Source organism: Boleophthalmus pectinirostris, unplaced genomic scaffold (genome assembly GCF_026225935.1).
Source record: "Boleophthalmus pectinirostris isolate CB_2022bp ecotype Guang Dong unplaced genomic scaffold, ASM2622593v1 HiC_scaffold_14, whole genome shotgun sequence".
In the NCBI taxonomy this organism is placed as follows: Eukaryota; Metazoa; Chordata; class Actinopteri; order Gobiiformes; family Gobiidae; genus Boleophthalmus; species Boleophthalmus pectinirostris.
In genome coordinates this window covers 27,898,310-27,925,545 of record NW_026571047.1, presented here as the reverse complement: position 1 = coordinate 27,925,545, position 27,236 = coordinate 27,898,310, and the positions used below count along the sequence as shown (strand labels likewise).

Here is a 27,236-nt window from a genome sequence, read left to right as displayed (position 1 = left end):
GGCGGCTCACTCAGAGTCTACGTCATGTTTGGAGGGCGGGGCCTGTGTTTTCTCAGGACGGGCGGGGGGAGGAGCAATAGTCGGTCTTTCATAGTTCCTGGTCTGTGACTGTCTCCAAGAAATCAGTAAGATTTCATAACTATTGTGTAATGGATGTTCCAAACCCAAATTGTGCTTGTTTATGTGCAGAAGATACAATGTGGAAATAATTATTTTACATGACATGGGCTCTTTAACAAAGAAAACTAAAATACCTGTATGTGAATAAATGCAGGATAAATACTGTATGTTTCATGCCATATTGTGGTACATTCCAGACCATGCAATCTCCATGGAGACGAGCAGATGCTTCTCCAGAAAAGTTACACAATACAAAGTTCTGACATAGATTTTTTGACATATTAGAAAGTACTACTTACATTGACAACTTTATTATTATTATTTACAACTTTTTATCTCATAAATCAACACAAATCCTATATACAGTAGATTTACGGCTATTATTAGGACTACAGATTGTTTTATTTAAATTTAAAATGTACAGAATTATTTTATTGAACAAAACTTGCAATTTTACTTTTTACTACTAAAAAAAAAAAGACTCAAAACATGATTCGTGTCTGTCTTGATTTAGGCAAAACAAACATCAGTAGCTGTTTTCCACACAATACTACAACTACTTTAAACGCAGTACTATATAAACACAGTAGTATATAAATGCAGTACTATATAAACAGAGTAGTATATAAATGCAGTACTATATAAACGCAGTAGTATATAAAGGCAGCAGTATATAAACACAGTACTATATAAACAGAGTAGTATATAAATGCAGTACTATATAAACAGAGTAGTATATAAACGCAGTACTATATAAACACAGTAGTTTATAAACGCAGTACTATATAAATGCAGTAGTATATAAATGCAGTACTATATAAACAGAGTAGTATATAAACGCAGTACTATATAAACGCAGTAGTATATAAACGCAGTACTATATAAACAGAGTAGTATATATACGTAGTACTATATAAACACAGTAGTATATAAACGCAGTACTATATAAACAGAGTAGTATATAAATGCAGTACTATATAAACAGAGTAGTATATAAACGCAGTACTATATAAACACAGTAGTATATAAACGCAGTACTATATAAACAGAGTAGTATATAAATGCAGTACTATATAAACACAGTAGTATATAAACGCAGTACTATATAAAAACAGGGTAGTATATAAACGCAGTACTATATAAACGCAGTAGTATATAAATGCAGTACTATATAAACACAGTACTATATAAACAGAGTAGTATATAAATGCAGTACTATATAAACACAGTACTATATAAACACAGGAGTATATAAACACAGTATTATATAAACACAGTACTGCATATAAACACAGTAGTACATAAACGTAGTACTATATAAACACAGGAGTATATAAACACAGTACTGCATATAAACACAGTATTATATAAACACAGTACTGCATATAAACACAGTAGTATATAAATGCAGTACTATATATACACAGTACTACTATAAACACAGTAGTATGTATTTGTGATGTATTTTTGAGCACTAAATGCACTTTCTGTGTTGCTTGGCCGGGCTGTTTCACCTTTGACAGTGACGCCGGAGTCTCGTGGAGCTGCTGTGTGTTTGTGTTTCGTCTTTGAGCTTTTTGTCCTCGTGTGACGCCGTAGTTTGTGTCTGTGTGTGTGTGTGTGTGTGTGTGTGTGTGTGAGCGCGGAGTGTGTGTGTGTGTGAGTCGATTTTGTTTGTGAGAGTCCAGGTTTGTGTTTTGATGAGAAAGCGAGAAAGAAAGAAATATACTGTAGAAATAGTTAGAGATATATAAAGAAAGGAAGAAGCAAAAGATGGATAGAGAGAACGAGATACAGAAAGAAAGTTAAAAAGACAAGAGAGAGCAAGATGGATAGATAGAATGGAGAAAGAAAGGTAGATGGAAAGGAAGAGAGAAAGAAAGTAGACTGAGAGATAAAGAAAGGAAGAGAAAGATGAATAGAGAGGAAGAAAAACAGAAAGAGAAAGAAAGTGAAAAAGAGAAAGAGACATACGTAGATGGATGGATGGATGGATGGATAGATGGAGGAATAGACGAATGGATAGACAGACAGACAGACAGATGAGGAAAGATAGATATGTTGAATGGAGAAAGAAAGGTAGGTATAAAGGAAGAGAGAAAGAAAGTGTGAAAAATAGAAAGAGGAAGAAAAAGGTGAATAGTAAAAGAAAGAGAGAGAAAGAAAAAGAAGAAAGAGAAATAAGATAAATAATAAAGAGAAAGAGAGATTCAAAGAGACAGATAGATGGATGAAAGGATATGTAGAATGCAGATAGAAAGATAGATGGAAAGGATGAGAGAAAGAAAGTGAAAAATACAAAGAGAGAGCGATAAAGAAAGGAAGAGAAAGATGAATAGAGAGAATGAAAGATAGAAAGTGAGAAAGAAAGAAAGAAATAGTCAGAGATGAGAAAGAAAGTGAAAAAAGATAGAGATAACAAAGAGAAAGAGAGCTACAAAGAAAGACATAGATGGATGGATGGATAGATAGAGACGTAGAATGAGAAAGAAAGAAAGAAACAGAAAGCAGCGGGAGAAATACTGTATATATGGAGAGATATATAAAAAAGGAAGAGAAAAATGAATAGAGAGAAGGATAGAAAGTGATAAAGAAAGAAAGAAAGTAAGTGAAAGAGATAGAGTGAAAGAGAGATGCAAATAAAGAGACTTAGATAGAAAGGAACGAAGGAAGGAAGAGAGAGAGAGAAAGATAGATGCATAGAAAGCCAGATGGACTGAAAGTAAAAGAAAGCGGGAGAGAAAGAGGGAAGGAAAGAGACAGAGGAAGAAAAATGTGCAGCTAGATAGACAGAAATAGAGACAGAAAAACAGCTGTATAGAACGAAAAACATACAATAAAAATATGTATAGAAAGCGAGTGAGCGCACGTGTCAGCAGAGCAAGTGGAGGAGGAGAAGTGCTGACGTGAAAGAGTAAACAGAACATACCTGTCGTCCATCACGTCTCTGTGTGGAGTCATCACGGAGTCGTTAACGAGAGGGACGGCCCATAAAAACACCGGACCTCCGCAACACTCCAACACAAACGTGAAGGATCGGGCATTACGAGAGTCTTATCATAATGTGAGTGCGCCGCTTTGAGAATATCCTGTAAACAAAGTCATCAAACATCTCGTATTAAGTTAGCGTTGCGTTAGCGTCGCCGTTTGATTTAATTTAAAATGGAGCGTTACGAGTTAAAGGGACGATATGACGCCGTTTTCTGAACTGTTATAATGTTTGTTCCTCGTCACAAACAGACCTGGAGTCGTGTTTTGTTTCATTCGCACGTGTTTGAAACAGAAATCCTGCACATTTAGGCTGAGTTCTTCTCTCATGTGGTGATACGGGAAGTGCTCCACTGCGTTTTTAAACTCCGCACACCTTCACTAGAATCGTTTGGGTGATTTCAGCTCTAAAATTGCCGATTTCTACGGAACTAAAGGTAAAAGTAGCTGTTAATATAAAAACTGGGCTGGGTATCATTCAGAAGTTGCTGATACGATACATACAATATCTTCCGCACTATAGGTCGCGCTCTTAAGCCTCCAACCCCATCAAAAAACGACCGCGCGCCCCGCAATCCAGAGCGCCCCATACACGAATCCACTCGGGTGTCCCAGCACGACTTCAGTAAACTACAAAGCCGCAAACACACACGGAGCAGACAGCGACCGCACAGCGAAAAACACCCACAGCCACACTCATCACTCCACGCCGACGAGGAACGGAACGGAGGAACGAACCGAAAAAGCGAGCGCAATGTGCCGCTTCTAGACACGACTGAACAACTGAGTCACTGCGAACACGCCGACAATCCGTTGGTCCCAGACAGCACCTCCCTACACGCCACAACTGAACAAAGCCCAGAGTCACCGTGAACGAACAAACAAACAAAACCACTCACCCATCACACTGTTGTGTTTCGTTTAAAGTCCGGTGAGGTTTATTTGTGGAAAAAAGTTTGAAAATAGACCATTTAATGACAGTGCGCCTTATAATCCAGAGCGCCTAATAGCCCAGAAAATACGTTACCTCGATACAGTGAGCTTACAATTCGATATGATTTGATACGGTATATTTCAAATCGATTCGTTATGGTTCAGTAAAATATAAAGGCTAAATCATGGCTGTGATACTAAAAGTGTTTGTTAAACCACTTCTTGTGCAAAGTTAAAATGAAACACAAACATTTTAATCATCAAAACAGTGAAAATGTAAAATGTGTCGCATAAACGAGTTTCCTTCCTCTAAACAAGCAATAAAACTGTAGCTGTAACAAAATAATTTAGTAAGAATGGTGAATGGTGTTTGGGGGCCCCCTCCAGGTACGGGGGCCCTAAGCAGCCGCCTGCACTTGCCTAATGATAGCACCACCTCTGTCGTATCGTTTAATGTGATGATACAGTATCGATCTTGTGGGCTGCTGTCGATATATCGCCAAGAGTATTTTTTGGTATATTTGACTAAATTATTTTGTTACAGAGCGACAGTTTTGTTGCTTGTTTATTGGAAGGAAACTCGTTTATTTGACATTTTCACTGTTCTGATGATGAAAATGTTTGTGTTTCATATTCACTTTGTACAAGAAGTGGTTTAACAAAGACTTTTAGTATCACAGACATGATTTAGCCTTTTTTTTTTTTTTTTACTGAATATTGAAATTGAAAATTGAAAGTGAAATATATCGAATCGAAAGTGTACTGTATTGAGATATGTATTGTATCATGGCCCATGTATCGAGGTATGTATCGCATCAGCAACTTCTTAATGACACCCAGCCCTAGTCCAATGAAGTTCATTTGGTCTTCTGATAATTTATGTTATTAGGTTCTATTTTATTCAGACCAAGAGTTTGTTTTCTTGACAGTTTCGACTGCTCTCTGTGCTCTTCCTCTGAGTGTCACGTGATGTTGCTGTGACATGTCTGCTCAGCTGATACGAAATATATATAAAGAAACGTGCCCACGGGAGGATAAACCGGGACGAGGGGGCTTTTTTACTCTCACACACCTGGGATACTGTCCTGAGGAAGTCGGACTGCAGATGGCGCTGTCGTCCTGCCTCAGACAGTAGGAAGACAGCGACAAAACCTGTTTAAATCAGCTGATCGGACACGTCACAGCAACATCACGTGACCACTCTGAGGACGACCGCGAGCGAGCAGTCGAAACTGTCAAGAAAAAAAAAACACGTGGAGCATGTTGAATATTTAGTTTAAAAAGGTTTAGAAAAAAATGGTTAATTCATTTGTTATAACATGTTAATTTTTAAAAGTATGTATTTGCTATTTAAAACCAGAAAAGGATTATTTTCCTTCAGCTGTAGCACCAGATATTTCACCCATAGATGGCGCTGGTTCTCTGTTGTTTTTTGAAACCCTCAGTTGATGAAGACTGCGTGATCAGTTAAAAAAAACCAAAAAAAAAACATGTTAGATCAAATGTAGAGAGTTGGAACAGAAATATTTTGAGATTTGACACTAGCAACATTTTTTTCAGTAAAGCCATTTTTTAACTCGAGTTATCGCTCTGACATTTTTTCCATTGTACTTGTAGCCGGATCCACAACATTTTTTTTGGTTTCGGCACCAAAAGATGTTGTGGATCCGGCTACAAGTACGACGAAAAAAAAATGGAGCACTTCCTTTATTACCACACGACATCACAAGAGCGTTTTCTACTAGTGTTTGAGAGAAAAACTCAGCCTAAATACGCAGCTTTTTTGCGTTGAACGTGTGCGAACGAAACAAAAACACAACTCCAGGTCTGTTCGTGACGAGGAAACGTTATGAAGTCGATCATAAAACATGGTAATACGGGCCCTTTATGAATCTCCATATACAATAGAAATAATCGCTGACTAGTCGACTACTAAAACAGCTCTATTCTGGTCCCTGTGATCTAAGCGCCTCTGTTCTGTTAACATCCCTTGCTCAGTCACGGTGCACAGCGGAGGTGGCAAAGCTGCGCGCTCAGCCTCTTTTTATTACCTCCCTCCTCTCCTCTATTGATCAACACAAGCTCTGATTTATAGCCCGCTGCTGCAAAGCCTGCTGGGTAATTACTAAGGCTTGAAAGAGACAGGAGAGTTCATGTGGGGGATGGGGGGGATGGCGCATAAAAACCCGAGTGCGTTAAAGAAATGAATATATATATAAATAAATAAATAAAATATGACCTTAAATCTACCGTCCTCTTGTTGTGGTGTTGTGGTTTCTAACGTAGATCACGTCAGCGTCTGTAAAGTTACACAGTGAAGAGAGAGGGTAGTAGTTATGTTATGTGAAATGAAGCACGGTTGCCATAGAGATTAACAATACGAAACAAAATTATAGTAGTTTTGGGCGATGAAAAGTGCTCAAAATGATATAATATTCTAGCATCTGTTAGGTTACATACCGTCACTCCAACGTTGACGTTTAATTGTCAGAGTGGCGGTGTTTTCTTTTTTTATCAAACGTCTTTGCATTCCAATGTTTGTTTGTTTTTTCCTTATTCGGAGTGGCGGGACTTGAGCTTTTTTTTTTTTTGGGTCAAATTTCCGCCATTCCGACACACAAGGGAATTATTAAATTGCAGCGCCGTTCTTTTAGGGACAATATTTTCATGGACTGGCTGTGTGTGAGATGGTTTAGTCCAGGTTTAGTCCTTGTTAAATCCTGGTTTAGACCTGGTTTTAGTCCTGATTTAGATCTGGTTTAGGCCTGGTTTAGGCCTGGTTTAGACCTGGTTTTAGTCCTGGTTTAGATCTGGTTTAGACCCGGTTTCAGTCCTGATTTTAATCCTGGTTTAGACTTAGTTTTAGTCCTGGTTTAGACCTGGTTTAGACCTGGTTTTAGTCCTGGTTTAGACCTGGTTTTAGTCCTGGTTTAGACCTGGTTTTAGTCCTGGTTTAGATCTGGTTTAGGCCTGGTTTTAGTCCTGGTTTAGACCTGGTTTCAGTCCTGATTTTAGTCTTGGTTTAGACCTGGTTTTAGTCCTGGTTTAGACCTGGTTTTAGTCCTGGTTTAGATCTGGTTTAGACCTGGTTTCAGTCCTGATTTTAGTCTTGGATTAGACCTGGTTTAGGCCTGGTTTAGGCCTGGTTTAGACCCGGTTTAGACCCGGTTTAGTCCTGGTTTAGACCTGGTTTAGACCTGGTTTAGACCTGGTATTCCGTCCTGATTATAGTCCTGGTTTAGTCCTGGTTTAGACCTGGTTTAGTCCTGGTTTAGTCCTGGTTTAGTCCTGGTTTAGACCTGGTTTAGTCCTGGTTTAGTCCTGGTTTAGTCCTGGTTTAGACCTGGTTTAGACCTGGTATTAGTTCTGGTTTAGAGGCATGATTTTAGAGGCAAGTTTTGCGTCTTGGGCAGTGTAGACGGAAACGCTATGACGGAGCATATTCAACTTTTCCACTCTGGACGGTGGTTTCAGATTTTTGCGTTTTTAAGCCCCAAAAACGCCGTCACCGTCTAAACAAAAGGCACTTCTGATAAAATATTTTGTCGTTTTTACCCGCAAGCGTTCTCGCATAAACAGGCCCTTAGTGATGGTGTCTTTCTGAACAATTAGTATTTCTCAAGTTTGAAAAAATGAAAAACAGTAACTGAACCAGCAATAAAAGGATCCATAAGCCGCCTATTTGCACGATAAACGCAGCCCATTTCTTTTTCAGCAATATTGGAACAAAATAGTCAATAAAATAATTACAAAAAGATTAGAAATTATACAAAACATGTCCTAATATTTCAACACGTGACAGAACTGTATATTGCAGCAGACCTACATCCAGATCATGACAAGACGACCCAAAAAAAATCTCTTGTGACCCTCTTGAGTCGTGACCCAATCTTTGGGAAACAATGAAATAAACAATCCATCTCTGTTACGTTATAAAGGCCTATTCGATGTTGTGACATTTTCTGAAAACCAACAATTCAAAGCATTTCAAGTCCTGTTATCCACTTAAATCCATGAGTTTACCATATTACAGTGTACAGACTAAAAGTACAGAGTGATTGTTGTGATGTTGTGTGTAAAACTGCGCAGTAGAATGTGTTGGGTTTTGTGTGTGTGGATTGTTTTCGCTTGTGCGTTTGCAGCATGGGCCCATAGTCTCTGTACTGAGGCGCGAGCTTGCATAAGGCCACATAAAGTGCGCTAGCTGCTGTTTTTTTTTGCTTGTACATCCTTCGCTCCGCTTTGACCTTCCTCCAATGCAGTAACTCACCTGACGTCATCCGGAATTTTCTTTCTGCTTGCTGACTGACAACCCCTCCCCATCTTTCTCTCTCTCCTCCCCTTCCCTCCTTTTTTCTTTTTCTTTTTTCTTTTTTTTACCCCCTCTCTCTATCTTGTGTTCGTTCGTTCTTATGTGTCCTCTATAGTGAACAGCCTGGCCCGGTCCAAGTACTGCTGACGCCCAATCAGGACGAAGAAGAGGCCCAGGGATCGGCGAATCAGGACGCGGCGTTCGTCTCGGACCCGCCCCCCCCTCTGCCGCCGCCCTACCGCCCCCCTTTTTACGCCAGCCACCCCTGCTCCCCTCAGGCCGGCTGCGTTGGCGCGGTTTTGGGGGAGGAACGCGGCGATCCAGGGACAGGGGTGAGGTTGTGCGAGCTGCTCCAGGCGGGAGGGGTCAGCGTGAGACCTTTGGGGAAGCATCTGGCCATCTCTCTGCCCTCTCTCCCCCTTCGCCTTTGGGATACGACTCCGACGACTCCACAGAACCCACAGCCGGCCCGTCCCCCCGCTCCCCCGCCCCCCGTAGAAACGCCCAGACCGCAGTCCAATCCGATATGGCAGCCGCCGCGCCCGCACTCCCCCACGCGGCACTGGTCGTCGTGGAGTTTGGACCGCCCGGACGCCGTGGTGTCGCCCTACGACACGCCCCCCGACCGGTGTCACCCCATCCGCCCCGCGCAGCCGCCCGCCTACAGCTGTCAGTCCTCCCCCGCGCACTACAGCTCCCAGCATGCACCTGGGCAGGCACACGGCGAGGAGGCGGAGCTGACGGAGCTGGACTCGCTGTACCAGGCCAGTCTGCAGGCCGGGAGGACAGGTACTTTTACCATGACCTAACTTTGGTGCATCAATGTGTATTTCTGTGGATTACTTAAAGTATATATATTTATCAGGTGTTTTGAGACATATTTGTGGAGTTTATGGTAAATTTGAAGAATTTATGGTGAATTTGTGGGGTTATGATAAATTTGTGGGGTTTATGGTAAATTTGTGGCGTTTTTTTATTGTTTTATGGTAAATTTGTGGGGTTTATGGTAAATTTGTGGAGTTTATAGTGAATTTCTGACATTTATGGTGAATGTGTAGGTATACGTTACAGTTTTTGGGTTTATTGTAAATTTGTCGCATTCATGGTGAATTTGTGTAATTTTTGGTAAATTTGTGGGGGTTTTGGTGAATTTGAGGGGTTAATAGTAAATTTGTGGGATTTATTGTAAATTTGTAGCTTTTGTGGTAAATTTTTAGGAATTATGATGAGTTTGTGAGATATATGGGAAATTATTGGGGTTTGGTAAATTTGTGGCATTTATGGTAAATTTATGGTGTTTATGGTGAACTTGTGGGGTTTATGGTAAATTTATGGCATTTATTGTAAATTTATGGTGTTTATGGTGAACTTGTGGGTTTATGGTAAATTTATGGCATTTATTGTAAATTTATGGTGTTTATGGTGAACTTGTGGGGTTTATGGTAAATTTATGGCATTTATTGTAAATTTGTGGGGTTTGTGGTAAATTTCTGGCATTCATGATGAACTTGTGGGGTTTATGGTAAATTTGTAGCTTTGATAGTAAATTTGTAAGACTTACGATGAATTTATGAGGTATATGGTGAATTTGTGGCATTTATGGTAAATTTGTGGGGTTTACGGTAAATTTGTGGGGTTTATGGTACATGTGTGGCATTTATGGAAAATTTATGGGGTTTATGGAAAATGTGTGACATTTATGGTAAATTTGTGGGGGTTTGGTGAATTTGTAGTGTTAATGGTAAATTTGAGGGATTTATTGTAAATTTGTAGCTTTTATGGTAAATCTGTAGGATTTATGATGAATTTGTGAGGTATATGGTAAATTTATGGCATTTATGGTAAATTTGTTGGATTTATGGTACATTTGTGGCATTCATTTTTGAATTTGTGGTGTTTATTGTAAATTTGTAGGGTTTACAGTAAATATATGGGGTTCATGGTAAATTTGTGGGGTTCGTGATAAATTTGTGGTGTTTATGGTAAATTTGTGGCATTTTTTGTAAAGTGATTTAGAGAGTTTTTGCTAATATATACAAAATTACAATAATTTTAATAGAAATACAAAAAAATGCAGGTGGGTAGGAGTAATGGAATGTCTGGAATGCTTCACACCATGGCATTAAACCTTTATAAGACCAAACCAGACCAAGTTACACGTCAGATCTGTGGATAGGCGACCCTGCTCATAGTCAGAAAGCATGTTTTTTTTTTTTTCTTTAGGTGTTTCTGAGCTATAAAACCACCTGTAATTGAATAAATGTAAGGTAGAGTTGTTTAATGTAATTTTTACATTTCAGGTAGAGCAATGACGTTTCCATAGAAACAAGCAGGAAAAGTTACATAGGGAACCCTTAAACCACTGTAGTGTGTGTGTGTGTGTGTGTATATATATATATACTATATATACTACACCAGGATTAAACTGTCAGGTGACCGCAGGCGAAAAGACCGGCGCAGAGCTCCAGGCCCCATGGGGCTTAAGCACAGCCATCGCCCGAGCCCGGGGTTCTATCGCTCGCTCTCAAGTCAAAGATTAGTTCTGGTTCAGTTCTGGTTCAATTCCGGTTTAGTCCTAGTTAAGACTCAGTTTAGTCCTGGTTTTAGACCTGGTGTAGTAATGGTTTAGTCCTGGTTTAGACCTGGTGTAGTCCTGGTTTAGTCCTGATTTAGTCCTGATTTAGTCCTGGTTTAGTCCTGATTTAGTCCTGATTCAGTCCTGGTTTAGTCCTGGTTTAGTCCTGGTTTAGTCCTGATTTTGTTCTGATTCAGTCCTGGTTTAGTCCCAGTTTAGACCCAGTTTAGACCTGTTTTAGTCCTGGTTCATTTCTGGTTTAGTCCTGATTTAGACCTGGTTCAGTCCTGGTTTAGATGTGGTTCAGTCCTGGTTTAGTCCTGGTTTAGTCCTGGTTTAGTCCTGATTTAGTCCTGGTTTAGTCCTGGTTTAGTCCTGGTTTAGTCCTGATTTAGTTCTGATTCAGTCCTGGTTTAGTCCCAGTTTAGACCCGGTTTAGACCTGTTTTAGTCCTGGTTCATTTCTGGTTTAGTCCTGATTTAGACCTGGTTCAGTCCTGGTTTAGTCCTGGTTTAGTCCTGGTTTAGTCCTGATTCAGTCCTGGTTTAGTCCCAGTTTAGACCCAGTTTAGACCTGTTTTAGTCCAGGTTCATTTCTGGTTTAGTCCTAGTTAAGACTCAGTTTAGTCCTGGTTTTAGACCTGGTGTAGTAATGGTTTAGTCCTGGTTTAGACCTGGTGTAGTCCTGGTTTAGATGTGGTTCAGTCCTGGTTTAGTCCTGGTTTAGTCCTGGTTTAGTCCTGATTTAGTTCTTATTCAGTCCTGGTTTAGTCCCAGTTTAGACCCAGTTTAGACTTGTTTTAGTCCTGGTTCATTTCTGGTTTAGTCCTAGTTAAGACTCAGTTTAGTCCTGGTTTTAGACCTGGTGTAGTAATGGTTTAGTCCTGGTTTAGACCTGGTGTAGTCCTGGTTTAGATGTGGTTCAGTCCTGGTTTAGTCCTGGTTTAGTCCTGGTTTAGTCCTGATTTAGTTCTGATTCAGTCCTGGTTTAGTCCCAGTTTAGACCCAGTTTAGACCTGTTTTAGTCCTGGTTCATTTCTGGTTTAGTCCTGATTTAGACCTGGTTCAGTCCTGGTTTAGTCCTGGTTTAGTCTTGGTTCAGTCCTGGTTCATGCGTCGATGTCTATAATTTCTGTTCTGTAGGTGATTATGAACGGCGTTAATGTTAATAACAGGATTCCACATCATCGTGTCATGAATCACATAGCCCCACTTAAAAAAATAAGGTAGAGCTTTTTAATGTCATACTGTGGAACTTTCCAGACAGAACAATGACATATCTGCAGAAACGAGCAGGAAAAGTTACACAGTGCACCTTTAAACCACTGTAGTGTATATACAGTCCAATATCCTCCCATTTTCTCTTTACTGGTACTTGGAAGACTACTTAAAGAACAAATGAACTAAAATGGGTTAAGATTCCTCCCTGGTGGCATTATCCTATTAGAGTATATAGGATTTCTGGAGTATCTGCCAGAGTTCTGATACTAAATAATGGTATTCACAATTTACTTTGCTCTCCCGGGAGACGCCGTCCTCCGAGCTGTGGTTTCTCTTTATTAACTCGCTGAACTTTGTAATGAATTCTTGACTCAAAGTTTCCAAAGATAAATTACAGTCAAATGATTACAGATGGATGGCGCGTGAAGCCTAAATCATAATTTGCTGAAATGGTACGAGTATAAAAAATTGCCTCTTGCATTTTCATATTTCATTCAGTAAGTGTGATGAATAACTCAAGGGGTGGGCCACAGTGAAAATTATTCTGTCAAAAAAAAAAAAAAAAAAAAAAGAAGGGAAAAAAAAACTTTGAAGGTCGTTTTAAAGAAAGAGCATCAAGCGAAATTTACTTTTTTTGGAGATTTCTGCGACTTTATAATTAGAGGTGTGCAAAAATACTGAAATATATATAACGTATCATTTAATGTGACAATGCAGTATCGATATCGTGGGCTGATGTATCGATATTAGGGATGTAACGATATCCAAATCTCACGGTACGATATTTTCACGATATACATCTCACAGTACGGTATTTATTGTGATTCAATTCAAAGAACTAAGATTTAAAAGTGCTTAAAACTGTAATTTCTTCATGTAGTTTGCGCCAAAATGCAGCAAAGGATCATGGTCTTTGTAGTTCCCTTTGTTTTTTTTAGCTATTGCTGCACCATAACTCTTAATTTAAGCAAAGAAACTTGTGATTTGATATATTGTGATGGTCCACGATATTACTGACAGACTTTTGACGATACGATATCATAATATTTTGGTTATTGTTACACCCCTAATACTAAATTACTAAATTATTTTGTTCCTGAGCTACAGTTTTGTTGCTTTTTTAGAGAAAGGAAACTCGTTTATGCAACACATTTGGCATTTTCACTGTTTTGATCATTAAAATGTTTGTGTTTCATATACATTTTTTCACAAAAACTTTTAGTATCACAGCCATGATTTAACCTTTATTTTTTAATTGAATCATATCGAATCACTGTATCGAGGTGTGTATCGTATCGTGGCTTTATGTATCGAGGTTTGTATCGTGTTGTGGCCTATGTATCGTATCTGCAACTTCAGAATGATCAGCCCTAGTTAAAATGCTGTTCTCTCATCAAAAAAATGCCTGAAGAGGTTTTAAATGTCATCCATGCATGTTTGAGTAATTTAGCGATCTCTCTCCAGGTCCTATTTAAATCCTCTAATAAATTTAAATCCGTTATACGATTCTGTAAATATACAAAAGCAGCTTACAAAATAATACACTACAACTTCACAAACCTGGTGCGATGTGCAGTAGCAGAGAAGCACGATGATTGTAATGTGATAGAGCTCTGAGCGGGGAGTGACTTAGCCCCAGGAGGAAAAGGAGGGGAGATTCAGACCATCAAAAACAAAACTAAAACTAACTATAAACTTACTTTAAAGGTGCATTGTGTTACTTTTTAGACAGTGCTTTGTTTGGAATGTTTCACGGTACGGTCTTAAAACTTTCCGTCGTCACGGAGACCAAACCAGATCAAGTTACAGGTCAGATCTGTGGAGAGGCGACCCCGATCGCAGTCAGAATGTCTGTTTTTCTAGGTATTTTTGAGCTATAAAACCACCTGTAATTGAGTAAATGTAAAGTAGAGCTGTTTAATGTCACACTGCGGAACATTCCAGGCAGAGTAATGAGAATAATATGAAGTACATTTTGTGTGTTTTTCAGTGTGCAGCCCATCGGAGAGGCTGATTTCTCGAGTGGGGGGGCCGGCCCGTTCAAAGACCCCAAACGCAGACATGGAGAGGAGCGTGTACGGGGACTGCACTGGCACCCCCACCTACCTCAACAAGGTAAAACACACAGTACTGCTTTTATTGTTGCTATGGCGATGTGGCTGGATGAGTATAATGTACCGTGGTAATGAATTAATCACAATCAAATCTAAGTGCAGTGATTTAGGTTCAGTTTAGTTCCATAAATAAAGGTTTTGTTATAATAAATACATAAAGGAAAACTCCATCATTCGTTCATTCGTTTTCAAAATAAAACCAAAAATAAGAAAATGAAAAAAACAACAATTTTCTTTATTATTTGTCGCCAAAACCAAAATGAAAAAAACAGATAATGATTCGTTTTTTCAGTTTTTAGTTTTGTGTTTAAATGAATAATGGAAAAAAACGGATGGATAACGGACGTTTCCCGTTTACGTGACTTAAACTGAAATGCCCGACTTTTGCGCCGCATACGGACTGAACCAGGACTACAACAGGTCTAAACCAGGTCTAAACCAGGTCTAAACCAGGTCTAAACCAGATCTGAACCAGGATTGAACCAGGACTAAACCAAGGCTAAACCAGTCTCAGTCTCTGTCTGGTCCAGATCTGGTCCCTGTTTCAGTCCTGGTCTGGTCCCAATCTGGTCCGGGTCTTAGTCTAGGTCTGGTCCCGGTCTCAGTCCTGGTCTGGTCCCAATCTGGTCCCGGTCTTAGTCTAGGTCTGGTCCCGGTCTCAGTCCTGGTCTGGTCTCAGTCCTGTTCTGGTCCCGGTCTCAGTCTTGGTCTGATCCTGGTCTCAGTCTTGGTCTGGTCCCAGTCTCAATCCTGGTCTGATCCCGATCTGGTCCCGGTCTCAGTCCTGGTCTGGTCTCAGTCCTGGTCTGGTCCCAGTCTCAATCCTGGTCTGATCCCGATCTAGTCCCAGTCTCAGTCTTGGTCTGGTCCCAGTCTCAATCCTGGTCTGATCCCGATCTAGTCCCAGTCTCAGTCTTGGTCTGGTCCCAGTCTCAATCCTGGTCTGATCCCGATCTGGTCCCGGTCTCAGTCCTGGTCTGGTCTCAGTCCTGGTCTGGTCCCAGTCTCAATCCTGGTCTGATCCCGATCTAGTCCCAGTCTCAGTCTTGGTCTGGTCCCAGTCTCAATCCTGGTCTGATCCCAATCTACTCCCAGTCTCAGTCTTGGTCTGGTCCCGATCTAGTCCCAGTCTCAGTCTTGGTCTGGTCCCAGTCTCAATCCTGGTCTGATCTCGATCTAGTCCCAGTCTCAGTCTTGGTCTGGTCCCGATCTAGTCCCAGTCTCAGTCTTGGTCTGGTCCCAGTCTCAATCCTGGTCTGATCTCGATCTAGTCCCAGTCTCAGTCTTGGTCTGATCCCGATCTAGTCCCAGTCTCAGTCTTGGTCTGGTCCCAGTCTCAATCCTGGTCTGATCTCGATCTAGTCCCAGTCTCAGTCTTGGTCTGGTCCCGATCTAGTCCCAGTCTCAGTCTTGGTCTGATCCCGATCTGGTCCCAGTCTCAGTCTTGGTCTGGTCCTGATTTGGTCCCGATCTGGTCCCGGTCTCAGTCTTGGTCTAGTCCCAGTCTCAATCCTGGTCTGATCCCGATCTAGTCCCAGTCTCAGTCTTGGTCTGGTCCCAGTCTCAATCCTGGTCTGATCCCGATCTAGTCCCAGTCTCAGTCTTGGTCTGGTCCCGATCTAGTCCCAGTCTCAATCCTGGTCTGATCCCGATCTGATCCCAGTCTCAGTCTTGGTCTGGTCCCAGTCTCAATCCTGGTCTGATCCCGATCTGGTCCCGGTCTCAGTCTTGATCTAGTCCCGGTCTCATTCCTGGCCTGGTCCTGGTCTCAGTCCTGTTCACCTGACAGTCCACACGGCCGGACTTCATGCAGGAAACATGTAGATGTTGCTGAAATTTTTCATTGAATATTAAGTTTGACCCACGACTTAGTTCGAGTTTTCAATTTTAACCCTCTGCGAATTTGCGTTTGACACCCCTGATTTACGGGGTTATTTGTAACACACATTTTGTTTGTAAAATGTGCTATAAATAAAGTGGATTTGGATATGAATTTGAACTCTACTTCTGCAGGCTTATTCAATCTCCTGTCCTCCAAATCCTGTTAAGCTTTAAAAGTCCGATATATTACACAAAATTGACTCTTGTGAGCTTTAAGTCATGTTAAAATGTTGTCACCTCGTCAAAAACACACCTGGAGTTGTGTTTTGTTTCATTCACATGTCTGAGTAACATTTTATTATTAGTCCACACAAGGTCCAGCTCCAGGTCTGTTTTTGATGAGGAAACAACAATATAACACAGATTAAAAAATAGTGTAATACTGGCCCTTTAAAAAAACAAAAACACATTTATTTTACTCCCAGGACACAGCAGCCGTGTCCCACTATTTACAAACCTTCCTCCTCTCTTCTCTCTCCCTCCCTCCTCTGGCTCATCCCCCTCTCGGATCTGTGAGTTTGGCCTTGACACTGTCACGCCGCTCATCAGTTTTCAGCTCCGTTTTGATTGACAGCCCTGTTTTCTCTCCCCCCCCCACAGCCAATGGTGTTTCGAGATCGGGCGATGGGGGCGGGGCCTGAGGACAGCGAGAGCCTGCGGAGAATCGGACGCAGCCTGAGCGGGACAGTGGTCTCCTCCCGACGTCACAGACTCACCGCCACGCGCAGCTTTGTGAGTGTCTACTGCCCCCCGCTGGATCAGGGAGGGAACTGCACGTAGACTCATGCACACGCAGCACTGTAACTTCAGCTTCTGTTAGGGCGACCGCCAAAAAAAACAAACAAAAGGCACATGTTTTTGAATTCCAGATGAAGAAAAGAGTTAGAGCGCTTCACTGGGTCATAAAAAAGTTAAAAATAGCAGTACAGGTGCTCTACGAGGGGTAAAATTGTAAATGTAAAAGCGGGCGAGGTACAAACCCGAGGCACTCCCACTGAATATATTAAAAGTCTTTTATTACACAGAGGGACGCCAACGTGTTTCGACCAGCAGGATGGTCTTCGTCAGGGCATAATTAGATAAAGATTGTATTCAGTCGGAGTGCCTCGGGTTTGTACCTTGCCCACTTTTACATTTTTCAGTAAGGGCAACATTCTGTTAAGATTTCATGTTTTTGAATGTGTTAAAAGTGATGGAGGGTGGAATTTGGACATTTAAACTCATAGATGAATAAATAACTGCAAAAATGTCATATGATTTATAGTTTTTAGCATAATTTGTCCTAATTCACAGCTTGATTACAGCAGAAATCGGTGCCAACGTAATATAATACAACTCAGAAGTCCAGTAAACCCTATAAGTCTTGATTTCTTTGCAAGAGAAAACAGTATTATCGTGTATTTTAATCAATGGAAATAGATTTGCTGAGTAGTTTAGAGTCAATAAATGAAATATAAAAATAAAATATAAACACTAGTTTTTCTTACTAACTAATACTGCTCTTCAAAATTATATAAAAAATAAAAATAAAAGTAATGCTGAGGTATAGAATGCATTTTATATAAGTAGCTAAATGAAGTCAAATTCTTATTTTACTACTACTACTAATAATAAGTAATAATAATAATAGCAATAAGTAGCATAATAAATTCAGTATTGTTGTGTCCAGTTAACTCAGACACGTCAAACTCAGGCTCAGGGACCAAATTTGGCCCGCGATATAATTATATTTGGCCCATTAGATCATATCAAATATGTATTAGAGCTGACCTGATAGACTATAGAGACATTATTTATTTAAAATTGTGTTATTATTTTATATTCTTGCTTGTTCTGGATTCAGTGTTTAAGCAAAACTCTTATTAAACATTTATTTTAATAAGAAAAAGGTTTAACATCACATATCTTGAAAGAAGAGAAAACATGCAGATGTTGTTGAAATTTTTCAAAAAATATTTAGTTTGACCCAGTTTTTAATTTTGGCCTCTGTGACTTTGAGTTTGACTCTCCTGATTTACCTCAACACTATAAGTAGATAACTGAAGTCAAGTGATTTAGGACGTTACAAACAATTCTTATTAGGCGTGTGCAAAAATATCAAAATATCGTATCGATATCGTGGGCTGCTGTATCTATATATCGCCAAGAGTATTTTTTGGTTTATTTTACTAAATTATTTTGTTACAGAGCTACAGTTTTGTTGCTTGTTTAGAGGAAGGAAACTTGTTTATGCGACACATTTGACATTTTCACTGTTTTGATGATTTCAGTTTCATATTCAGTTTTGCACAAGAAGTGATTTAACAAAGACTTTTAGAATCACAGCCATGATTGATGCCTTTATTTTTTACTGAACCATATCGAATCGATTTGAAATATATCGTATCGAATTGAAAGTGCGTTGTATCGAGATATGTATCGTATCGGCAACTTCTTAAAGATACCCAGCCCTAATTCTTATATTACTTAAAAACAACAATAATAAGTTAAATGAATTCAGTATTGTTGTGTTCAGTTAAATAAACGCAATTACATAAAAACCATAAACACAAAACATTTAATTATGCGTTATTTTTGACAGGAATTCATACAAAAAGTGAAAATTTATACAGAAAAGATTACAAGGAAACTGTATTTATATAAAATTTATATTAAACATGTGGATTGTGAGTTTGATCAGGGAAAACATACCAAAACTTCAACTAACCTTTCCTTTCTTTGTCCTTAATTAAATAAAAATAGACTAATATCACTTCACTTGTTTCACTACATTTGTTTGTCTGTGTTGTTTATGTTCTTAAGTGTCCTATCATTATTTGCACTTTACCCATTGCTTTCTCCCTGTGCTTCTCTCTCCTGCTGTCTGTCCTGTCTCCTACCTCCTACCTCCTACCTCCTACCTCCTTCACTGTCTCCTCTCCTTAAGGTCAAGCAGGCTGATGTCAGTGCCTCGCCTTGCCCGCTCCCTCTGCTCTGAGCTAAAAAAAACCCCACCAAAATCTCACCTTCCTTCATCTTTACCACCTCTTCATCACCACTTCACTCCTCTTCTTCACAGGTAAACCATAAAAATATTCAAAATGCTAAAACGGCTGCCTCCTACGCTCACATTTCAATATTCATGAGTGGGGAGGTGGGAGATATATCCATAATTTTATATTATTATTATTTATTGTTTTGGTGATAAGCAACATTTTAGCTGATCGTGATGCTGACTAGAGGCACTGCTCCGTCTGAAGCTCTGTTACGCATATTAGAATTTAATCTGAGCTTTGTTTAAACACAATCTGACCATAAAAAAACTGACTACTACAAAGTTGAGCTGATTTTGTGCTGTTACAAAAAGTCCCTCTCACCTTTTTGTTGAAAATTAAACTCCTAACCAGGATCGTGAATGCTCCTTTTGATCACAGACTCCCGAAAATGTGTTTTGTTTCAATCCATTTTGTATTTTTCGTGACTTTTCAGACTCTCTTAACACTTATTTGGCTGTATTTGCTAATGTGTGCGTTGTGTCGCCATGGAAACTGCCGAACAAGCCTTCATAGACATACATGTTAGAGGTGTAACGGTACACAAATATTACGGTTCGGTATGTACCTCGTTTATTTTCGGTGCAGCATGGGAACAAAATGAAAAAACCATTTGCTTGTTGTTTATTTGTGTGTTTATTAAACCAACAATTTGCCGGCAAAAGTTGAAAGTGAGGACTGTGGCGCGACGATCATAGTTTTGCGAGGATTCACGTGGTTCGGAGGGACGTAGTCAAGGCGAGGGGCAATTGTTGTCAAGGCGGCCGTCTGAACTATAAAGCACTACGGGAAACACTACCACCCCAATCATGGACAAGTTCCCTCGTGAATATTAAAGAGCCGAGCCTTCAGTGTAGCTGCACATGTAGTGGTGGAATGTAAACACACATAGAAACTGCGTTAACTCACTCGTGCACAGACCTGCGTCGAACCAAACGTCCTGTAGTCAGTGTTGGGAAGGTGACTTTTAAAATGTATTCCCCTACAGATTACAGATTACATGCCCCAAATGTAGTTTGTAACGTAATCCATTAAATTACTTTAGGTGAGTAACGTAATCTGAATACTTTGGATTACTTGATTTGCTGTAGAGAAGCAAAGACGAGGAAATCGTAACATATAATGTTTTCTCTGCTAAAAAAAAAAAAAAAAGAAAAGTCTTTACTTAACCGTATTAAAAATATTATTGATAGAAGACGACTAGACACGTCCGCGCAGCATGATTTAGTCCTGTTAAATCCTGTTTTAGTCCTGGTTTAGATCTGGTTTAGTTCTGGTTTACTCTTGTTAAATCCTGTTTTAGACCTGGTTTGGACCTGGTTTAGACCTGGTTTGGACCTGGTTTTAGACATGGTTTAAACCTGGTTTAGTCCTGCTTTAGTCCTAGTTTAGACCTGGTTTAAACCTGGTTTAGACTGGTTTAGACTGGTTTTAGACCTGGTTTAGACCTGGTTTAGAGACCTGGTTTAGACCTGTTTAGACCTGGTTTAACCTGGTTTACCTGGCCTGGTTTAAACCTGGTTTAGACCTGGTTTAGACCTGGTTTAGACCTGGTTTAGTGTCCGGCAATGAGTGGAACTACTGAGAAAAAAAAAAGGGACATAGCCCCAAATGTGAAAACAGGAAAATCCCGCTGTGTAATCCATTTATTTCAACAAAGTAACTGTAATCCAATTACCACTCACTGAAACAGTAACTGTAACTGAATACAGTTACTCATAATTTGATTACGTAACTCTGGTACATGTAATCTGTTACTCCCCAACACTGCCTGTAGTGAAACGGTTTGGCACAAATACATGTACCATTACACCCTTAATACCTGCAGAACCCCCTTCCCCAGTTAATAAACAAAAATGTTAAAATCAACCTTAAAAAGATACAGAAACTTATACTGTAAGAGTTTAACTATAAAGTAACTACTTCACACTTGTGTTGTTAAATTTGTACTTGAACTTCAACCAAAACATGTACAGACACATTCTAGCACATTCCTGATGCATTGGTAAAATATTATCTGAATTACTGTTGGCAAAGGTATCGAAAATCAGATACAAGTCGATAATAAAACAAGTATCGAAACTAGATATTCATTTTTCACAGGTATCGATACTAAAAAAAAGTCACATTCACCGTAAGACTGAATTTTGATCTCGATTTCGATTTGTGTGTCAAAACAATCTCCAAACTCATGTAATCGAGTTGAAACGATTAAAGCTTAACAAGGTTTATTTTGGAATATTTTTTATATATAATTAAGTATATTTATTTTATTTTTTAAATATAGAGATTGTAGAACAGCTGGATATATCGCTTATTTTGGATACATTTATGTTTTTCTTATTTTGTTTTTGCCTTATTTCACGTTCAAAGTGTATTTTATTCATTTTATGTTTTATACATCACAAAACTGTTCATATTTGTAGCCTGAATTTATTTTCAATTTGGAAGTTTTGCATAAAGTATCAATAACAAAGTGTTTTAGTTTTTGAGGAAAATACCGAATAAATGTGTAACTAAAAAAGAATAATTTAATCGTGATTTCAGTATTGACCAAAATAACTGTGATAATGATTTTTTTCCATATTCAAGCAGCCCTAATTCACAGGACAGAAATGAACTTTACCTGAATAGCTTTAGAATGACCACAGGAGAATAGAAAAGAAAGCAGTGTTGGCAATATTATAGTGTTTTTGTCATTATTCATTCATCACTGTATCAAGTTTATTCCTTAGTATCACAATCAATTTGACATTTTAGAATCGTGAATCTGAATAGTGTTAATATCGACATAATGCAAAAAATACAGAGATATTATTTTCTGTCAATATCTCCCACCCTTGTTCACACGCTGTGGTTTATCAGGTCACACAAGCGCACAGACCGGAGCGTGCTGTTATTTTCTGGCAAACATTTAAACACGCAGATCTGCAGCTAAAGTAGGCTAAGCTCCTATTTACGAAGAGCCACATCCTCGCTCTGGACTAAAGGTGAAATGTTACAAATCTGGCATATGTCAAAGCTGGGGAAATGCAGTACAGTTTGTAGAATATTTTCAAGCTTGTTTTGACGCTGCCAGTTTTATGTGGAGTCTTCTTTATATTTTCAAATTAATGTTAAAAGGTTAAAGTGCGTTAGGGTGAGGGTTTGGCTGTTGTTTGAACTACTTATTTATGTGTTATGCATCGTTGGAATCTCACTGACTGTGGTATAAATAGTATTAAAAAGGATTATATTGAAAAACATAAAACCACATTCTGGTCACAATTTCTATTTCCAGAAATATGAATCTAAGACTATCTGTTTCTTCTCCGAGTTTATACTTGACAGTGATTGGCTAATCCTACCTGGCGCCACCTAGTGCCTCTGCTCAATTTCATTTCTCTTCAGCAACTAGGTCAGAGATCAAAATACAATAGATATTTTGCAAAAAATGAGAAAGTGCAAGTTTGGGCACCAGCCAATTAGGGACGAGTGATATTTTCAGTGTTGTCAACGATTCCGAGGATTTAAAGCCTAAATAAAGAATTTCATCAAGGGAAAAGATGTTACTGCCCTTATTATACCAGTTACATCCGTTAGCGGCGCATTACATACGTCATGACCAAAAAGCAGCGATTGGTTAAATGTTAAAAAGTACCCGCCTACCGTCAAGCGAACGAAATCTAAGGCTGCGAGGTCAGACGGTTTCTACGAAGTGAAACAAAGTAAAACCGGCTGAATGAATGAATGAATCAGAACACTTCCCCATGCCCAAAGACGCCCTTGTTGCTTTAAGCAGTGTTGGGAAGGTGACTTTTAAAATGTATTCCCCTACAGATTACAGATTACACACCCCGAAATGTAGTTTGTAACAGAATCCATTAAATTACTTAAAGTGAGTAACGTAATCTGAATACTTTGGATTACTTGATTTGCTGTAGAGAAGCAAAGACCAGGATATCGTAACGTTAGATGTTTTGTCTGATAAAAGAAAATAAAAAGCCCAGACGACACAGTCCACACAGCATGGTTTAGTCCTGTTAAATCCTGTTTTAGTCCTGGTTTAGTTATGGTTTAGTCCTGTTAAATCTGTTTTAGTCTGGTTTAGTGGTTTAGTTCTGGTTTAGTCCTGTTAAATCCTGTTTTAGTCCTGGTTTAGTTCTGGTTTAGTCCTGTTAAATCCTGTTTTAGTCCTGGTTTAGTTTAGTTCTGGTTTAGTCCTGTTAAATCCTGTTTTAGTCCTGGTTTAGTTCTGGTTTAGTCCTGTTAAATCCTGTTTTAGTCCTGGTTTAGTTTAGTCTGTTATCCTGTTTTAGTTGTTTAGTCTGGTTTAGTCCTGTTAAATCCTGTTTTAGTCCTGGTTTAGTTCTGGTTTAGTCCTGTTTGTTTTAGTTTTAGTCCTGTTATCCTGTTTTAGTCTGGTTTAGTTCTGGTTTAGTCTGTTAATCTGTTTTAGTTCTGGTTTAGTTCTGGTTTAGTCCTGTTTTAGTCCTGTTTTTTAGTCCTGGTTTAGTTCTGGTTTAGTCCTGTTAGTTTAGTCCTGGTTTAGTTCTGGTTTAGTCCTGTTAAATCCTGTTTTAGTCCTGGTTTAGTTCTGGTTTAGTCCTGGTTTTAGTCCCGGTTTAGCCCAAAATGTGAAAACAGGAAAAAAAAACAAAAAAAAAACGCTGTATAATCCATTTTTTCCAACAAAGTAACTGTAATCCAATTACCACTCACTGAAACAGTAACTGTAACTGAACACAGTTACTCCTAATTTGTACTCTGATTATGTAACTCCGGTACATGTAATCTGTTACTCCCCAACACTGGCTTTAAGTACAAACATACCCATTCGAATTCCACACACTTTTGCGTCACTGTAAAGACGCAACGCCACTTCTTCTGTTCAGACCATCGTCATATAAACATAGCCTCATTCTCAGGCTCATTCCTCAGTGATGTTTGCCAGAAAACTGTATTCTTACCTATCAACACAATTTACAAATTATAGGTTGAGTATCTGTTCAAGTATCAAGTTTTTGTCTGTCAGTGCAATCACATGTCACTGACTTATTGCATGACAGTTCTTTTACTTTTAGTGTTAGGGTTAGGGTTAGTGTTTTTTCAACTTCCTTTCTAAACCTCAGACTTGATTCTCTCCCATTTTTCTTTATTTTTTTTTGTTGTTGTTACAGGAGCTGTCCGGCGGTACAGGGAGTTTCTGGCTTTGTCTCACGGGGGTCAAACTGTCCTCAGACCAGAGTCCTGCCCTGTTCCACTGATGTCCTCCAGATGCCCCGCAGATTCTCGCCCTTCCTCCCCGCCTTCTAACCCCTCTCCTCTGCCCCCTGCTGGTGGGACTGTCCTCTCAACACCACCATGGCCCTTTCCCAACACAGGACGTCCCAAACAATGCCACAAATCTCAGCCGCTGGCCCAGAGCAAAGTGTTGCAACTACAAATACTTTTCTGAAATCCTTAGTTGCTTATTGTTAAAATTTTCCTATCTCCTTTCCTCATTCTTTATTTTTTTTATGCATATCGTTGCCTTTTTTTTTCCTAGTCCCATTCTTAACCATACAATCAACTTTACCATGACGCTTTTACGAGTACAATACTTGATCTACGTCGTGTATCTTAAACCAGTTTTTCTTCATTCATAATTTGATTACTTCTCTGAAAATCGTATTGTTTTTGTATAATTTTTAATACCCGTTTGTCCATTCTTTGTTAAAGTCGATCTTATTTGCAAAATCAACTTCCCAGAGCTTTTAAATATTTTAGTTGTTTTCCCCTTCTTATTTCCGCACTCCAAAATTGTTTCTGGAGATGCCCACAACTTCATTCTAGTGTTGACGTTTGTAGCAACAGCTTTCTAATGCCGAAATCGATGGACTTGTTTATTTTATGAACTCGTTTTAGATGAATATTGTGATTTTAAAATGTCCAAATTATAATGTAATGACTAGGGATGTAACAATAACCGAAATATCGTGATATCGTATCGTCAAAGTTCTCACAATAATATCGTGGACCGTCACAATATATTGAATTACAAGTCTCTTTGCTTAAATTAAGAGTTATGGTGCAGCAATAGCTAAAAAAAAGACAGAGAACTACATCGACCATGATCCTTTGCTTCATTTCAGTGTAGACCACAAGAAGAAATAACAGTTCTAAGCACTTTTAAGTCTTAGATCTTTGGATTAAGTCTTGTCAAAGCATTTTAAGAGGAAAAAGTAGCATATGAACACCTCCACCTCCACAAAATATCACAATAAATATCGTATCGTGAGACTTGGATATCGTTACACCCCCAGTAATGATCATAGATTATAACTATATAACAGACTCAAGCACAATAAGTCTTCTTTAATAATAATTTCTTTCATCAGATAGACCTTTGTTGTAGTTGCTTTAATTTGCCAGTAGTGGTCAGTACACCTAGACTGATTCATCAGCCGGTTTCACTTCGTCGAAACCGCATTAGGATTCGTTTGCTCGACGGTACGTGGGTACATTTTTAATTTAACCAATCACTGCTATTTGGTCATGACATATGTAATGCGCCAAATCCTGTTGGAAGAAGGGCAATAATGTCTTTCCGCTTGATAAAATTCACCAAACATTCTCTTTGTTCCGGCTTTAAATCCTCGATCTCGGGAATCGTTGCCAACACAGAATGTTTGTCTTCGTTTACATCCATCTCGATGCTTTGTTTACTGTTGTGCTGTTCCACAAAAGTGACCAGACAGACGCTTGAGTTTGACGTCATGGCTTCACAGCTTCTTGCAAACCGTCTAGTGCAGGGGTGGGCAAACGTTTTGACTCCTGGGCCAGAAAGGGCTCTAAAATTTGACGGAAGGGCCGGACCAGGAGCAAACGGATGGAGTTTTGTTGTAATCCACCTCATAAGAGAAAAAAAATATCCCATGTTACAACAACCATCATTACAAAGCATTACAACAAAATATCTGACTTTCAAGTCCCACAAAATGACTTTTAAAACACTGAAAATTATTATTATTATTATTCAAGTTCAGAGGGCCGGATAAAAAAAAAAATTAAAGGACCGCATATGGTCCCCGGGCCTTAGTTTGCCCACCCCTGATCTAGTGTATTCCGATTCGCTGGAGAGAAATGAAATTGAGTGGAGGCACTAGGTTATACCTTACTGACATTCTTCCTTTTAAATCCCAATATATAATAATTTTGGCTTCTCCCTTTTACTTCTTGTCTTTCTTTATCCTTGTGATTCCGAATTATTCCATGACTTCTTTGCTTTTCCACGTAATCTAACGCAATCCTACCTTTTAATTGTTTTCATTTGACCAACTATCATCCCACCAACTCGACTTTTATCTTTAGTTTACTGCTATTATTTTACTTGAATTGTAAGCTCTTGTAGTTCCCACACTTTACTATTTATTTAAAAACACTGAAAATTATTAGTATTATTATTATTATTCAAGTTCAGCGGGCCAGATTAAAAACATTAAAGGGCCGCATATGGTCCCCGGGCCTTTAGTTTGCCCACCCCTGGTCTAGTGTATTTCGATTCCTGACCTAGTTGCTGGAGAGAAATGAAATTGAGGCACTAGGTTATACCTTACTGACTTTCTTCCTTTTAAATCCTATCCTAATATATTCTACCTTTTACTTCCTATCTTTCTATATCCTTGTGATTCCGAATTATTCCATAACTTCTTTGCTTTTCCACGTAATCTAATGCGATCCTACCTTTTAATTGTTTTTATTTGACCAACTATTATTCTTATTTATCCACTTTAGTTTACTGCTATTATTTTACTTCAAATGTAAGCGCTTGTAGTTCCCACACTTTGCCTGTAGGGGTCCAGTGCAGCTGCTGAAAACACACACACAAACACACATACACACACACACACATGCACGCTCACCCGCACACCCGCTTTAGCCCCTCCCCCTTTGTCCCCCAATACTCTGTCTATGCAGTCACCCCTCTTATTAAACATCCCAGGACTGTTGCTGTCTCTCTCTCTCTCTCCCCCCAGAGGGTCCCAAACATGGCGGGCGTGTCCTGGACCTGGACCTGGCCCCGCCCCTCATCGGACCCTC

General features: G+C 39.3%; 1 protein-coding gene across 1 annotated transcript in view; it reads left to right on the top strand.

Moving 5' to 3' along the window:
- The window catches only part of usp54b (ubiquitin specific peptidase 54b), a 180,581-nt gene extending 156,118 nt beyond the window's left edge, over positions 1-24,463 (top strand). Inside the window, exons 18-21 of the mRNA XM_055149922.1 lie at positions 8,469-9,142; positions 14,139-14,263; positions 16,744-16,875; positions 24,335-24,463. Coding sequence (XP_055005897.1) covers positions 8,469-9,142; positions 14,139-14,263; positions 16,744-16,875; positions 24,335-24,421 — 1,018 coding nt within the window. The 3' untranslated portion in view covers positions 24,422-24,463. The remainder of the gene's footprint in view (positions 1-8,468; positions 9,143-14,138; positions 14,264-16,743; positions 16,876-24,334) is intronic.
- Positions 24,464-27,236: the final 2,773 nt, after the last annotated feature.